The sequence below is a fragment of the Cebus imitator genome, unplaced genomic scaffold (assembly GCF_001604975.1).
Source record: "Cebus imitator isolate Cc_AM_T3 unplaced genomic scaffold, Cebus_imitator-1.0 Scaffold480, whole genome shotgun sequence".
In the NCBI taxonomy this organism is placed as follows: Eukaryota; Metazoa; Chordata; class Mammalia; order Primates; family Cebidae; genus Cebus; species Cebus imitator.
The window spans coordinates 1,171,318-1,188,341 of NW_016107795.1; the positions used below are offsets into that span (position 1 = coordinate 1,171,318).

Consider the following 17,024-nt stretch of genomic DNA (forward strand, 5'->3'; position numbering starts at 1 on the left):
TAATGTCCAAAATCAGAACTATGGATTTTGAAAAATTTTCTGTACACATTCTGATGTATTTTGTTTTAACCTGATGAAATAGATTTCTCTGCTATCTTTTGGGAAATAAAACTTTAATCTCCAAACTATAAAAGAAAAAAAGTCATGCATCATTTTGTTCCTCTTTCTCAATTTTGAATTATTTTACTTTTTCCTTTTTATGTTATCAAAAATTTGGACTAGGATATATAAGCTTCTATAAATATATACACCATGTTTCATCGACACAGAGAGGAAAACAACATACACTGGGACCTGTCAGGGGTTGGGATGCAGGGAGGGAGAGCATGAGGAAATATAGCTCATGCATGGTAGGCTTAATACCTAGGTGATGGGTTGATAGGTGCAGAAAACCACCATGGCACATGTTGATCTTTGCAACAAACCTGTACATCCTGCACATGTACTCCAGAACTTAAAATTAAAATTAAAATTTAGAAAACAAGAAACTGAGCAACATAATATTTTCATGATTCTCATTAAAGATGTAACTTTTGGAATTACAAATATATATGTATATATCATGGTACACATGTACATATTTGCAATTCCAAATATATATATATGTATATATGTATATATCATGGTACATATATGTGTGTGTGTGTATATATGTGTGTGTGTGTGTGTGTGTGTGTATATATATATATATATAATATATACACACACCGTGTTTCAGACATAAATCCTCTTTTTACATGCCATCCTATGATAAGACAATATAAAACTGCATATTATTTTCAATTAGAAATACAAATGATTTTGAAATGAAATAATGGTTGGATTTTGAATGGAAAAAAGGGTTTAAAAAAACACTTTTCATTGGTCATAACTACAAATTTAGGTAAAATGTTTTAAAATGTATGTGCTTCCTTCTCTGGTGACTTACCAAACTCAGATGACAGCACCAATATGCCACAGAAAGCCTCTGAGGAATACAAGTGTTTCGTGCATGTTACGGAACTTTTATGCAGCTTTTATAGCTGCTACAGTAATATTTAGAGAATTCTGGAAAGCTTGCATAAGATTTCTAATTCCCAATCCTCACTTAAAAGGCATGCCTTTAAATTTACAAGAATAACTCAGCAATCTGTAACATTACTTTGAGCCTCTAATTGGATGTAAAGTTGCAATAGGTAATGTACTATGTATTTTTTATACACATTTTGAAAAGATTATTGGGACAAGACAAAAATAGAGATGCAAAACAGAAATTTTTATCAAATCATTAATTTTAGAATTGGAAAGTACTTTATATCTTTAAAAGGGCATCTCTCCTATAGTATTCTAGGTACATTGCCTTTCAGCCTCCTAATCAACCCCACCATAACAGAGGATTCTCTGGGCATGTTCTTTTGTAATTGAAGAGTTCTAATCATTATAAAGCTTGTTTCTATGTTGAGATAAAAAAATAATAATAAATATTATTTGTTGAGCACCTACATTGGAATATCCTTTTTTAAATTGTACTTTAGGTTCTAGGATACATGTGCAGATCATACAGGATTATTGCATAGGTACACACATGGCAATGTGGTTTGCTGCCTCCATCCCCCCATCACCTACATCTGGCATTTCTCCCATGCTATCCCTCCGCGATCTCCCCACCCCCGCTGTCCCTCCCTTGGCTACCCCCCCCACAACAGACCCCAGTGTGTGATGCTCCCCTCCCTGTGTCCCTGTGTTTTCATTGTTCAACACCCGCCCATGGGTGAGAACATGCGGTGTTTGATTTCTGTTCTTGTGCCAGTTTGCTGAGAATGTTGGTTTCCAGATTCATCCATGTCCCTACAAAGGACACGAACTCATCATTTTTTATGGCTGCATAGTATTCCATGGTGTATATGTGCCACATTTTCCTTGTCCAGTCTATCATTGATGGGCATTTGGGTTGGTTCCAGGTCTTTGCTATCGTAAACAGTGCCACTATGAGCATACGTGTGCATGTGTCTTTATAGTAGAATGATTTATAACCCTTTGGGTATATACTCAGTAATGGGATTGCAGTATTCAGTGTTTATCTAAAATTTAAATTGAACTGGATATTATATTTTGTTGTTGTTTGCTAAACCTGGCAACCCTAACAATGTGCTATGCATCTTACATTCACTATAGTTATAATGTAATGAAGCTACTAAGACTGTTAATTCTGGAGTCAGATGGTGTAGTTCATATCCTAGCTCTGCCATCTGCTGGTTCCCTTAAAAAAGTTACTTAAATTCTCTGTGCCTCAGCTTCCCCAACTGGAAGATTAACATCTATCTTCAAGAATTATTTTACATGTTTAATAAATAAATATATGTAAGCAAAGCTGATATTCTGCTCATAAGCTTCAGCCAACACATCTTGACTCACTGGACAATGATTCTGATTTGTCAGTGCTATCCTTATGTTGTAAAACATTTTTATTATCGGTGTACACATTATGCTCCCTAAAATAATGCCAGTCACATTGTATATGTAATAAAAATTAGCTACTACTATTATTATTATACCAATTTTCATGCCAACTCCAAAATGGAAGCTATTATTATCCCTTATTTTATAGATAAGAAAACTGCAGCTCAAAAAAGTTAATATGCCCATCATCAGGATAATCTTATTTCAGAACCATAGCTCTTAGTCACCATGTTTATAATGTTCTCTTTATAATAGCTATCTATTATTCTCTTCTGCCCTTTTTGGCAATTCAGAATTAATCTAATCCCTCTTTCATACAATAGCTCTTCAAATATTTAAATATATTTCTCATGCTATTTCTGTATCTTCTCTTCTGAATGCTAAATATTTATCGAATATCACAATGCTTTTTTAAAATTATGCACTCACCTGGTTTTCAAAACACCCTGCAGACTGTTTCTCTCCAGTGGGTTTCTCCATTGCAGTCAATACATCTTTCACCATTTTGCTTACTTCCATGTAAGTGGCTTCTTGAACAAACTGGGCAAAAAATATGGTAGCCCTGAAACAAAAATACACATTAATGCTTAAGGAACAGACCTGTAGCAAGCTTATTTTTCTCAAATATAGTTTTTTGTTTCATTTTCTATTTATGTTGTAACCTGGTTAGATATTTGATTTTAACAATTATGTAAAATTAGCTTCTAGTCGTCTGAGAAGAAACTTCACTCTTTTTTCTTGTTTTCTTTTCTCTTAAATATACATATAGATGTTAAAGGCCAAAATAAGTGGATTTCCCATAACAGTGGTTCATCCTTTTGTAACCACCCATCTGCTGCAATGCACCCATACTGAGGGTATCTTTATTACTTATAGTTACCATAACTGTAACTGTACCCTCAGTTACAGTTATGATAATCGTCAATAGTAAATTGTATCTATATTATTATTACAATTACCATAAATGAGGGTATCTGTATTATTTATAGTTACCATAATTGTAACTGTACCCTCAGTTACAGTTATGATAACTGTAAATAATAAACTGTATCTATATTATTATTACAATTACCATAACTGAGGGTATCTATATTATTTACAGTTACTTTTAAATATAAGCAAAAAATAGGTCATTAGACAGACCTCTGATGGTGTCTACTCAGAGTATAATCAAGGTCTAAAATCCAAGACTGCAGTGCTCATGGATTGACTCAAAGCAGTCCTTGTGCAGGTTTGAATGTGCAAAGTGTAACAGAAACATACTACTTTATTTATTAGAAATTTAATAAATCTGGAATGAAAAGACATCCAAGAAACCAATATACTCTCCACAAATAACAAAAACTAGAATATTTTATCACCTATGATTTGCTGCTGAGATTTAAATAGGACATAGAAAAAGAAAATATTGTAATATAACCCTATTGGTATTGATGAGAAAAATTCCTGAATTAGTATATGACTGTCACTGATCAGACACTAATCTTCAGTTTCTAAAATCTGATTTGGTTTGCCACTTGTGATTTCAAGGAATCTAGGGGTTAATATCTAAGGCATTAGTCAACAGTTTAACCTCTTCAACATCAAGTTGATATTCAGTATGGGTAACTTTTCTTGAAATTGTCCAAATTGCTTTTGTGCTTTTAAGAACTCATAGGGCTACCCAATTTTACTTAGATATTTACTTATTATTGCTTTGCACATTTAAAGTACATTTATATAAGTAAAACTTACAGATCAGTTAAATTTTTCTCTGCAGTACATTGGTAAGAATCCAATATGGAAGCTGGAAAGCAAAATAAACTTCATGAAATGTGTTTTCAACTGCAACCAAGAAAGTAATCATTGTTACATATGAATGTTTGTATTTCAGTTAGAACTGTACAGTTTTAGAACTAAAATAACATTAGGGATAACCTAAGCTTCTGAATTTTATACCCGAGAAAACTAGGAAACTAAGAAATGAAGTTAACAAGCATAGTTTATAGTAGATCTAACACTAAAATCCAGATTTTGTCTTCCAGTTGTTTGGTTTTCCCCTGTTCCATAGTGCTGTAATTGTCCTGAAAATCAAATGGTTAAAAATGTATTTCAGGCATTCTTTTGAACATAGTTATACTACAGTTTACCATTCATATTCCAGTCACAGTGTTTCTTCTTCAGACTGTCACATAAAGACCCATTTTTCTGTATTAAAAATAAAGATGTTACTTATTTTACTAGTCTGAGGGAGTTTTCTATGTGAAGAAGCATAATTCTGGCTTCTTCACATATAAAATTTTATTTATTCACATATATGTACATATATGTGCATATAACTAATTTTTCAAAGTTAATATGTATATCAATTAAATGTGTAAAAATTAATTCAACATGAAACATACAAACCATTCATTTGTCATGTTAAGCACTACTATAATTTTGTAAACTCTTATAAAGTTACAAGTTTATCTTTCATTTAAATATATCCACCAGTTAAATATTTTTTCTCCATATGGAATAATAAATATGATAAATAAATCAAGACAAATGAATAAATGCAAATTTTAAAATTTTAATATAGAGAAAAGACTAAAAAGAAAAAACACAAAATATCTCACCTATTCCATATTCATTTCTACGTGGTGTTCTGGATTCAGTAAAATGTAGTAGAAAAATTAAAAAAATGGATCTCACCAACTTCATGGTGGCTATTTTGTTATTGGCAGTGGTGGGAGCAGAATATGGAAAATCATGCTGAAATTCTTTTATACTCTTTTCAGGCAATGCCTGTTAACTAGTAACCTTTTGTTGGTATATCAGTTACTGTATGATATGTCCTTAGGTTGAGAATGGGGCATTTGCCAATAATTAACAGCGTAGCAGTTATTTGTATTTTATGTTCAAGGACACAGACCTCTTTGGGGTGAAAAAAAAGAAAAAAAAATGCAAATGTATTTCATTTTGCAAATATAACAAATATTCTCCACAAACTACAGAATATTCAAAGGGATAACTTGTCTCTAAGTTGCAAAATAATTAATTCCTCTCAAATTAAGAAGATAATAAAGCCATGAAGACACAGGATTTGGTATGCAATTCATTTAAATACATTAATTCTTTAAAACTATTAAATGTCTGTTATACGCCAGGCACACAACGCATTGTCTGACCAATTGAGACTTTTCATTTTGTAAATATAACTAATATTCTCAAACTACAGAATATTCAAAGAGATGACTTTTCCCTAAGTTGCAGAATAATTAATTCATCTCAAATTATCATTGCTTGATAATTATGTTGTTATTGTTTAGCTCAAAAACACTTTTCACTTAATATATATGTTGTAAGGTACATTTTTAAGTATTTAGTATGCAATGTATTGCTTAACATAGAAAACGTAGAGCTCAAACCTAATGAACCCGGTCCCATAAGAATTTTATTTGCACATGTGTCATTGTGAAGTGGGTCAGCTGCACCATTCATTTGGCAACTCAAGATGATGTTGTTAATACTAACTGATGGATGCTTATAAACTCCACCTGGTTCTAAGAGTGGTTCACCTCCTATGCTCCCTGTCTATGAGGGTTCCCAATCTTGACTACGAATTAGAATCACTGGGGCATCTTTTTAAATTCCAAATGCCTAGTCTGTAACGCAGACCAGTTAAATCATAATCTGTGGAGTTGGGACCTAGGCACCCGTATTTTCTAAAGCTTCACAGGTGTTTTATTATTCTAAAGGTAAGATTATAAAACCAAATGACCCACATCAGAAAATAAATTCATATGGTACATTCATAAAATAGGATGATATACAGCCATCAAAATAATGTCATGGAAGAATATTTAATAAAATAGAAATATGCTCATAATATATTGCTAACTGAAAAACAGGATGAAACAATGTATGGAGAGTGGTCTCATTATCTTTGTACATCTTCTATACTCCTCTTAGCCTCTAAGAAAAGTGTAGAATAAAAGACAGAAATAATGGACCACAAAGTTTTAATATTGGGTTTCTCTAGATGGTAAGATAAGTGAATTTAATTCTCTCTCTCTCTCTCAAAACTTCTTCAATGAAAGGACAATATGCAATTTTAAACATATAATTTTTAAATCAGCTAAGTACAGTACTTAAAAATATATACTGCAAGCTACTGGGACACACATTTAAACAAAATCGGTTTGCCATCTGTAGCACTTCCAGCAAATACAACCATTTGTCATAGTATAAACAAGGTCTTCAATGCTAATCAAGTAAAATTCCCATTCATTTGTTAGTTTTTGTTCATTTTCTGCTACATGTGGCTATCCTGGGTTCTGTCTCCTAAGGAACACATTAACGAAACAGACTTTGCTCAAGCACTCTCCAGCAGAGTTAGCACCAGCCTTGTCTATCCATTTGGATTCCAGGATGGTATTTATAAAGTTCAGTTCTCCTACACTTCCTCAAGGGGACTTTACTTAAATATGTGGAAGCCAAAGTATTTGTTACTGAAAAGCAGTAGTCATGAAGCATTATTTAAGAAGAACTGAAATAGAGTTTTATGAAGCAAACTACATAAGCTTGCCCAAGCATTAGCAAAATATCCCAAAGCCTTTCACAGTGCCTGGTTCATAGTCAGGACTCAGAAACATTTGCTGAATGAATAATAAATGTATTTGTTCAAAACAAGGGTTTAAGGTAGAGAAAGGGGTTACATTTGGCAAATCCCAGATTCTACCATGTCTGAAATCTTTATAACTTCACAAAACGTATTTCAGGTTTTCTGGTGTGTGTGTGTGTGTGTGTGTGTGTAATCTGCAAGGGCAAGTAATCCAATCTGATCATTCCATCAAAAGATTGGAGGGGACAAATGTAAAAATGCCTGGCAAACAGTAGGCCTTTACTAAATCATGACATTCAATGTTACAAATATACATATATATAGACACATAACTACAAATAATATGTACGCATCAGGACAGTGTGTGTTGTGTCGGCCACCACTTCATCAAGATGCCCATGAGACTACACTAGAGTAATAACCTTTCTATCAGTCCAGGTCCTATTTGGACCTTTCCTGTGATATTAATGCTGGTGTTGTGTCATCCTCCAATCTCTTTTCATATTCCGCCTTACTAAGCAGATGTCTGCTATTTCATGCCATATGATCAGAGAGGGAGTGTAGTACAGTATTAAGCATGTAAAGTTGGGGAACAGATTTGAATTTTTGCCCTGCTACTTAATTTTTGCCCTGTCACTTAGCTACATGACTTTGGGTGAGTTAATTAATTTTTCTGGGCTTTATCTTAATCATCTATAAAATGATGATAGTGATAGTACCTCCTTCATGGTTAACTGAGGATTAAATAAATTAATAAATATAAATGCCTCAGAACAAGGTCTGGTACAAAGTGGCACTCCATAGATGGCATTTTATTTATTCATTCAACAAATGTTACATCTGCATTCCAGGCACTGTTCTTGGATGGGGATAATCAGTAATAAGAAATAGCCACCTTCCAGCTCTTGTTAATCTTACTGCCTAATCAGAGAAACAGGCAATTATATCAGTAATCACAATATGGTGTAATGGATACTGTGTTAAGTAAAATGAAAAGAGGACCTCCTAACATCCTTGGAGGGATTGGCTAAGGCTTCCTAGAGAAAGTAACATCTTAGTGTGGATCTGAAAGAAAATTAGAGGTGGGCCAAATAAAGAGGGAAGGTATAGTGTTCCAAGAAAATGTAAAAGGCAGTGGAAAGGCCAACTGGTAAGGGGGAACAAGGCACACTTAAGGAATGAGAGAAAATGCATTTTCAAAGAGGCACAGAGTTTAATAGTGGAACGTATTAAATATAGGGAGATTCTGGCAAAGTTGGCAAGGGCCACATCTCAAAGACTCCTAGGGCTATAATAGACAACAAAAGGGAGCCAATAAAAATCCTATTTGTATTTTGAAGTTGTCTCTTTTGTTTCAAAAGGGGATATGACTATGATAAGGAGAGAAGTTAGGAAGTTTTCACAGTAATACTGTCAAATAAATGGCCTGGATGACAGCTCTGGGTAAAGTTGAGTGGTATGAATGAGATAAAGTCAGACTTAGTAACTAAGTACATTTTCAGTTTTGGATATATTGAGTTTAAGATAAAGTGACCAGTTTACCCAAACAGTCCTGGCTCTATGCCTATTGACATAGTGTAATTATTAATCAGGCCCTCTTTTCACTCTCATCTCCCCATAGGTGGGATGAGTACCTGTGCTCATCCCATGGGCTAAATGTAATTAAATCTTAAGGAACAAGAGGACCCTATGGCTACAGGACACATTATAGGAACATCCAAGGCAAAACTCCCTGGTTTGCATGTTGAAACGTCTTTAAGCCCTCCAAGTGAAGAGGTTGACATGCATTTGAATACTACTTTTTATCTTCTGGAACAAGATTGAGGCTAGAGATAGGTATTTGGGAATCATAAGGTTGTAGACAGTTATTGTAGCCATGTGAGTGGTTGAGAAAAATAGATGATCGTGATAAGAGAACTGCGAAGAACACCAAATTTTCCAAGACAAGCAATAAAGAGGAGCTTTGAGCCAGAGTTTGCATACTAATGGCAAACAATCCTCTATCTATATGTGTTATTGCTCAAAGTTTAGTCCTAGGTACAGAGGTCACAGCAATGCTTTTCCATTGATGTAATTCTGATTCCATTTACTTTTCATAAGTCTGCGAAACTGCTCAGATGCAACATGGAACAGTAAACTGAACTTTGGTATCAGAAAGATTCAAATCTAATTCTAGTCTAATTGTCTATGGTCAACTATTAGCTATATGACATTAGGCAAATAATCTAATCTGATTCTTAATTTTCTCACATGTCATGAAAATGATCTTTCACCTGAAGTTTATTTTGATATATAAATGGAATAATATCTTCTAAATGCCTGGTACCTACAGACATTAAAATCTGACAGTAATTCTCATCATTGTTAGCACGGTATTATTGTCAAATGTTAGATATATTCTTCTTCAGAGCAGTTAAGCTATACATGTGGGTTGTGAGAACATTCCTTTTTTTTCCTCACTGTTTCTGAGATCCTTTTCATTTTTTGTTTGCTGGATTGGGTGGCTGGTTGTTTGAAAATGTTTTCAAATCTTCAGTCTCCTTCTCCATCAATGCTTAAGAAAAACTGTACCCAACCCTCAAGGTCTATTCAAATAATTATCCATGAATGTATTTCTGATTAGTCCCTACCTAGAGAAAAGCCCTCTCACCTTTGAGATTAGGTGATAAAATCTTTTAGATTATTTTCTCATGGAACTTCTTGCTTGATGGTACTTCATAGTCATTTGTAAGCTATGCAATTATCACTGGACCATTAATTTCGTAAAATAAAAGACTCATCATTGTGATTCTTGCGGTCCCTAACAGAACATCTGTCACAAGCATAAATAAATGGAAATAAATATCTTTATAAATAGAAATTGAATGGCACCACCCCTACACCCAGATTGTTGTACTCAGGATTTATGCACTAATTGTCCGCATTCATTCATTGATACAAATGAATGACACATCTTTCATACTTGGCTCACCATAGAACATTATTGAAATGTTTATATTTATATTTTCTCAAGATATTCAAGATCCAGAGGCCCCAGAACAGATCTGAAAAGAGGACAGTACCTAGGGCCTTGGGAGAAAGTCAGTGAAACCTGTTGCAAGTTGCAGAGTTTAAAATAAGCTCCATAGAACAGATATAACCCAAATGTCATGAGATGGACATCCTCAAAGTCCTTCAGCCCATAGTGTCCTCTGTTCCTTAATACTTAAGAAAGAGAGGAAGAGAAAGAAAGCACATTTATCCCAGTGCTCATCCCACCTATGGGGAGAAAACAGAATTACTACCACCACCCCTACCCCATCTTTCTAAGAATTCAGTGATAAGGGAGTAAGGACTGCATTTATCCTTGGGATTACTGGTTCTTATCTCCTATTGCTGTTAAATTCTCTTTACCATTGTTCTGTCTTTTCTCCTTTACATGCTGTTTCTTCCCTGCCTTAAACCCCAGATCAGATAGTCCCCAATCACTTTTTCAAAGAACATCTACCACAAGTTTGTATCAAGGAACTAGACATAAAGCATGAAAAGATCTTTTCCACTCATATGAACACCACCTGACTTTCTTCATGTAGAGCGCTGATCGACCCACTTCTTGCTTGCTGTCTCTCTCTGTCCTTTGTTAATGTCTTCCCAGCCAGCCCAGCTTCTATACTCCCTCCTATTACTGCTTTCAGGCAGAACAAACTATCCCTCCCTTTGTTTAATTTGAGCCTATCTATCTGAATCATGCTCTAGAGCATGAGATTTCACCTTTCCCATTTGCTGCCCCCAAAAAGCTATTTTTCTTAAAAATAAAGAAATACTTATTTGCTTAAAAAAGACTATTTCCCTTTATCAAACAGATCTTGTCCCTGGTTTGTAGAGGAAAATAAATATTTTTTTTTCTCCCTCCTACACAGGAACAAACTGAAAGGAATCAGTCGGATTAGGCAACCAATTTTGCCTGCCAAACTTAAAAGGATAGAAGTGCCTCAAGGTCAGCAAGGTGAACTAAGACATCAATACGGGTCATGCAGAGACAGAGCAAAGTAAGTCAAGAGCCAACTGGAAATAAATTTTACAAAAATCTATGTTCCATTAACAGCATTTCTTTTCTGTGAGTTGACTGCCTATGCTAGGCTGGGAATAGCTCCTTAAAACAGCAGAACTGGTCCACATGCTCAAATAGACTGTCAACTACTTGAGAGAAACATACTTTGAAAGCATCTCCTAGAACAATAACTTGCACAGAAAAAGCACTTCCTAAATCTTTTTATAATGACTTTTTCATATGGAGTCCTTCTCTTCCCAGCTTCTATAGCAATGACAGGGTATGAAAAATAACAAAGGGGGTCCACGGCCATCTGCCATCATCGGCATCATTACTGAATATGAATACTCCCTTTTCTTAATGTCTTAGTCCATTAATTCATTTGTGCTGCTTTAAAAAAACATTTGAAACTGGGTAAGTTGAAAACAATAGAAATGTATCTCTCACAGTTCCAGAGACTAGGAAGTCCAAGATTAAGGCACCAGCAGGTTCTATGTCTGATGAGAACTTTTCCTATCCAGGTGTCCCCACAAGGCAGAAGGAAGGGAATGTCAAAAGGGCACTAGAGCACTCCCTTCAGCTTCTTTTTTAAGACAATTAATCCAACCATGAGGTCGACTAATCACGTCCCAAAAGACCCCAACTCTTATTACTATCACACTGGATATTATGTTCCGACTTGTGAATTTTGGAGTGACACATACATTTAAACTATAGCATTTCACAAGCGTGAGTGATGGCTCATTATTGTAGAAGTTTCAGGAAAAATGCCTTACTTGGTCAAGAGATTTAATTGTCTGTTATGGACTAGATATTTGCATCTCTCACCTCCCCCTACCAAATTCGTATGTTGAAGCCCTAACCCTCAGTGTGATGATTCTTGGAGATGGAGTCTTTAGGAGGTAATTCGGGTTAGATGAGATCAGGAGAGCAGGAGCCTCATAATGAGACTGCTAATCCTATAATGTCAAAGAGCTTGCTTGCTCTCTCTACCATACGAGGACATAGCAAGAAGGTGGCCAACTATAAGCCTAGAATGGAGCCTTCGCCAGAAACTAAACTTTGCCAGAATCTTGATCATAAACTTTCCAGCCTCCAGAACCATGAGAAAATTAATTATATTGCTTAAGTCACCCAGGCTATGGTATTTTGTTTTAGCAGCTTGAGAAGACTAAGACACAGGCACACAGACACACAGACACACACACATACACAGCGGGGGTGGGGGGGGGGTTGGGAAGAGAGAAAGAGAACTGTCAAAATATATAGAAAATATATAGAATAAAAAACTAGAATGATTATTTATTATTCTTAAGCAAGTCACGCCACTTCCCAGAAGATAAATTATCTATTTCTAAACAAGCTCTGTTTTATTTAAAGAAATGCTCTTATTTTTGATGTTCCTAAAAAAGAATAAGAACATATGTGCTGTCTTGTATTCTGTGGGATGTAAGAAATTTGTGAGTGGATATTTCTGTGGCCTCACAATTTCTGTCATAGAAAATGTCAGACGCTAGGTCAGAACAAATCTCCACTGCCATTCTCAATGCCTCCTGGTCATCTTTGCACTGAGGCAGTATTGTCCAAACAAGGCATCTGTTGTCTGCCCCATCACAAAGTTAGGGGGGCCAGCTGTATCATCCAAAACTGTTCTGAGTATAGAAGAGCCAATCCTTCAGGCAGTGGAAAGGATAAGTAGAGCTAATATTTGGGTGTTGTTTATGGTGTTTCACTTATATTATTTCCATCACAGTTTTTAAAACCAAGAGATCATCTTTCCTACACTGAAGAAGTATCCTAATTTTGGCACATATTCTTCTTGGCAGCCATTGAAGCTAAACACTGCACTCTGCTCCTTTGTAGCCTCTGCTCTAATGTCCCAGTGCCAAGCCCAAAGATACAGGCAAGCCTCATTGGAAGCTTTGGAGCATGCGTCTGCCTTGAAGGTGTCCTCTTCATCACTTGAAGATGTGTGTGACTCCTAATACTCAACTGGATGGCTCTTCAAGTCACCAACCAAATGACTCCCCCTTAAGTAGATGAGAGCCTCTCCCCACACAAACAGAATGGACTCCCTATATTTGGTATTACAACACCACTTATTTCAATTCTTATTTCAAATAGCTCCTTATTTCAATTCTTCCCTTGAGACTCTTAGCTGTGTTTTTAAGGAAACAGTCTCCAGGGCACAGATATCAATTGACCGAATGAATAAAGATTTTTGCAACAAAAAGAACTGAGTGAGACAAGAGCGGAGACAGAGAGTAAATACAGAAAAGTAATTTGTTCATGCGTATGCGGTATTTTTCAGACCCAAGTAACTGCTTCACACTCTAGTGTTGAAGAAATTACACAGCACGCACATGAATTATGTAAAATGGGCAAAATGACTGTTACTCCCCCTGGACATCAACCATCACACATAACATTTTATAAACATAAAATCTTCCAATGGTCAGAAGATTCTATGTTTCCCAAAAGATAAATCTCAAAATGCCGAAGTTCTTTATTTGGTGCCATCCATGTATTCATGTATTTATTCATCAGTTACTCACACAAGAGAGATGATTTAGATAATTCTAGACCAATTAAAGTGATACAAAAGTGACACCACTGTATGAGACATTACTAGGTTTGCCAGCTTTGGATGTGCAGCTTTTGATGCACCTTAACTTGGAGAAATTTTTATTATTCACATTTTTAAAATAAAATGAATCATGGTTATTTTCTTAAAGCACAAATTTTCATGATTCAAATTTTTATAAAATTCAATTTGTTATATTTGTTATTTTGGAAGTCAAGGAAATTATTGTAAATCAAGATTCTGTCATTTGTAGTTTAGAATGTTTAAAGCTCATGGTATAAATCAATTTATTCATCTAATTTTAATTGCATACTCACTATGTACCAAGTTACTCTAAGTATCAGGGGAGACACATGGACTTCTAATTCGTGATCCCTGCTGATCAGAAACACTATCTAGTTGAAGAGAGAGGAGAGAGATTAATGAACTGATACCATTAAATGAGTCAGCTTTCGGGGGTCAGAACTTTGTGTGTTCAAATTCAAGCCCTAGGACTCAGACTGTATATATTTAAAATGGATATAAAAATCTACAATAATTATAATAAAATATAAATGTGGATATTAACATGAATTTTTGAAAAGAATGTGAGTGCTATACTAAGTCAGGTTCAAAGAGTCAAAGACCATCAGTAAAGAAATAACCAACTCTATTTAGAAAAGTTTCCTCAAAGAAAGTAACCTCTTAGCTGGATTAAACAGATAAAAAAGAGAAAAAAAAAGACATTCCAGGTAGAAGGAACCCATGTAGGAAGGCATGAAAAGCATGGTGTGCTAATGAACAGTATGAAGTTCAAACTGATTAGGATATTGAAGGCAGGAAGTAAAAAGAGATTGGAAGGGTAGTCAGGTCTGGACCTTACAAAGTAATTAAGAAGAGCAAAGAGAGTTGTTAGGTCAAAAGGGAAGGGTAGGAATGATGGGCTTCCACGTGCAGTTTCTTTATATCCAGCACATCTGTCATAAAATTGTTGTCTTATGACAATCTCAGTTGCCCTTTCATAAATCTAATCCCTAAAATGTTAATAATAGTAATAAAAATAACTGAGCCCATGTTGCTAAATTCCAGGAGGCACCCTTCACATTTTATTTTACATTAATAGTGTCCCCTGATTTATGCAGCAGTAGCATGCACTCATGTAAAGTATATTGATTTAGTCTATTAAGATTTACAATAATGAGTATAGAAGCCAGACTGACATACCTGCTTACTGTCCAATCGGTGCACATGAAGATTCTTCTTAAGGTTCAGGCACCATCTTTTCCTTTTCAGGTTCAGGTACCATCCCCTGTTGGTACTATCTTCTTTATTGTCAAATGCATCTCATTCCTGGCTAATTTCATATCTCCCATCTCAAGATAAAAGTAGCAATGCTGTTATTACTCAAGAGACAATGGCATTTTGGAGGTTGTTTATACTGAAACAAATAAATCTTCTTGCTCTACAGTTGTCTATTACTTTTATTGAATTTAAAGCTGGTTACATCATTACTTGCATTGCTACATCATCTATCACGTCACCCTTAATTCTGGCTTCCAGTGACTCTTGTGTTTCACTGATAATAAGCGCAAATGCAAATCTCTGGTCATGTTAAATTTACTACTCAGACTTTAACATAAATGAAACAATACATCTTTTGACCATGTTTTCTTCTAAACTCTTAGGACACGATCACTGCATTTCTACAATGTGACCTATTTTCATGTTACTTACACCTCTGCCTTCCATACACAGGGACGAACAGGAAGAATAGGTGAGGCGCCTGAGGTAAAGCAAAAAGAGTGTTCACATTCCTTCAAGAAATGTTTGGCAGGACTTTAAAACCAACCCAGGGAAGTATAATGTAACCACATTGATGGAGGTAAGAGAGGACATCAGCCGGAAGAGTCCACTGGTATTGCAGAGCCATGGTCCTCAAAGCCCTTGGAAGAGATAGGCATGGCCACCCTCAAAGACTGCATCAGTTCATATGGAGGAATCTGTAGAGAAATGGAGTGCCACAATGGGTGCCTGCAGCAGAGAGTGCTCTGGGTAAAGAATACCCGTCACCACTGCTGCTACCTTTGTGTATTGCAGGCAAAGGCTACTTAGGTGGAAAGAGCTCCTGCATGGCCCACACATACAGCTGAAGCTCAAGGACAAGTCAAAGGCCAGGGCCCTAAACTTATCTTGTGTTCAGTGTGAATAAGTCACCTGTCATAACTTCACAGAAGATGGTAGGGCAAAAATGGAGCTGACCTACATGATTTTGGAGAGTAATGTTTTGACTGGAAACTGTATGGCTAAAGACAAAAGGAACTATACATAAACACTGCACTCTTAGTAAAGCTGAATTTCATGGAGGAATGGGTAACTCTGAAACTCCTTTGTATGAATCCTGAGGTGGAACAAATGAGTAGGTGGAGGCTAAATGGTAGAAGAGAAGTTTCTTACTGTCACAGAGGCAAGGGAGAAGGCTAGAATAAGTCCTGTGGTTCTGAAGTCAGAGACATCAGTATGAACTCATCTTTAATCATAAAGATAGCTGCATAGACACAGAAGTGATTACAGTTGTGTGTGTGTGTGTGTGTGTGTGTGTGTGTGTGTATTTAAATGAAGATAGTAATATTAGTATTCATACTTACCTTTCTTTGCTCTGTTCCCTGAAATGGTCTAGAAGCAGTGATGCCCCATTAGCAATGAGAATACCCAGCACTCAGATCTTTGTAAAATCATTCTCTTATATAGAGAACCAGGCCTTCCTTAAGAAGTGGTCATTTCTAGGGCTGGGAAAGGGAGATATAAGACGAGCCAGAAGCAGCTTGCCATGCTAGAAAGAAAACAAAATATAGTCAAAGGGATAGGGAAGTCAACAAAAAAGGAGCCCCAAAGGCCAAAGCTGGAATAATTTGAGCAACTGAATAATGTGGCATTGAATTATAACCCAAAGTATAAAACATACATGAGTTTATACTGACGTAAATGAAAAATTAAATAACAAATCTTTCTTACGAAAATATTACAAATAAGACATGTAGATACTCCCCCTTTCAGGAGTTTATCCCTCTCCCTCTCTTTCAATGTGGGCTGGATTTCATGACTTGCTTCCAAAAAATAAGTGTGGAAAGGGAAGAGTGATAACTTTACAGTGGAGAAATCTGACAAACAGCACCTTAACCAAGTGATCAGTCTCAATATTCCCATGATAAATCATGTTGATATCATATCATAATCCCCCCAATATTGTATGAAAACAGGATTTTACACACACACGTGCATGCACACAGATCGATGTGCCTGCACCACTGTTACATTCCGGTGTACCAATCTTCCACAATCTCTTTTTGTTTGTGCAGGAAACAAAAAAAGCCAGCTAGCCAGAATAATGCGTTTGCCAGGCCACG

General features: G+C 35.7%; 1 protein-coding gene across 1 annotated transcript in view; it reads right to left on the reverse strand.

The window, feature by feature from the left end:
• Nucleotides 1-5,220, reverse strand: part of LOC108292204 (alpha fetoprotein) — a 25,492-nt gene extending 20,272 nt beyond the window's left edge. The window contains exons 1-3 of the mRNA XM_017512942.2: nucleotides 5,040-5,220; nucleotides 4,174-4,225; nucleotides 2,869-3,001 (exon numbers count right to left, since the gene is read on the reverse strand). Of these exons, the coding sequence (XP_017368431.1) occupies nucleotides 2,869-3,001; nucleotides 4,174-4,225; nucleotides 5,040-5,124 (270 nt within the window). The 5' untranslated portion in view covers nucleotides 5,125-5,220. The remainder of the gene's footprint in view (nucleotides 1-2,868; nucleotides 3,002-4,173; nucleotides 4,226-5,039) is intronic.
• Nucleotides 5,221-17,024: the final 11,804 nt, after the last annotated feature.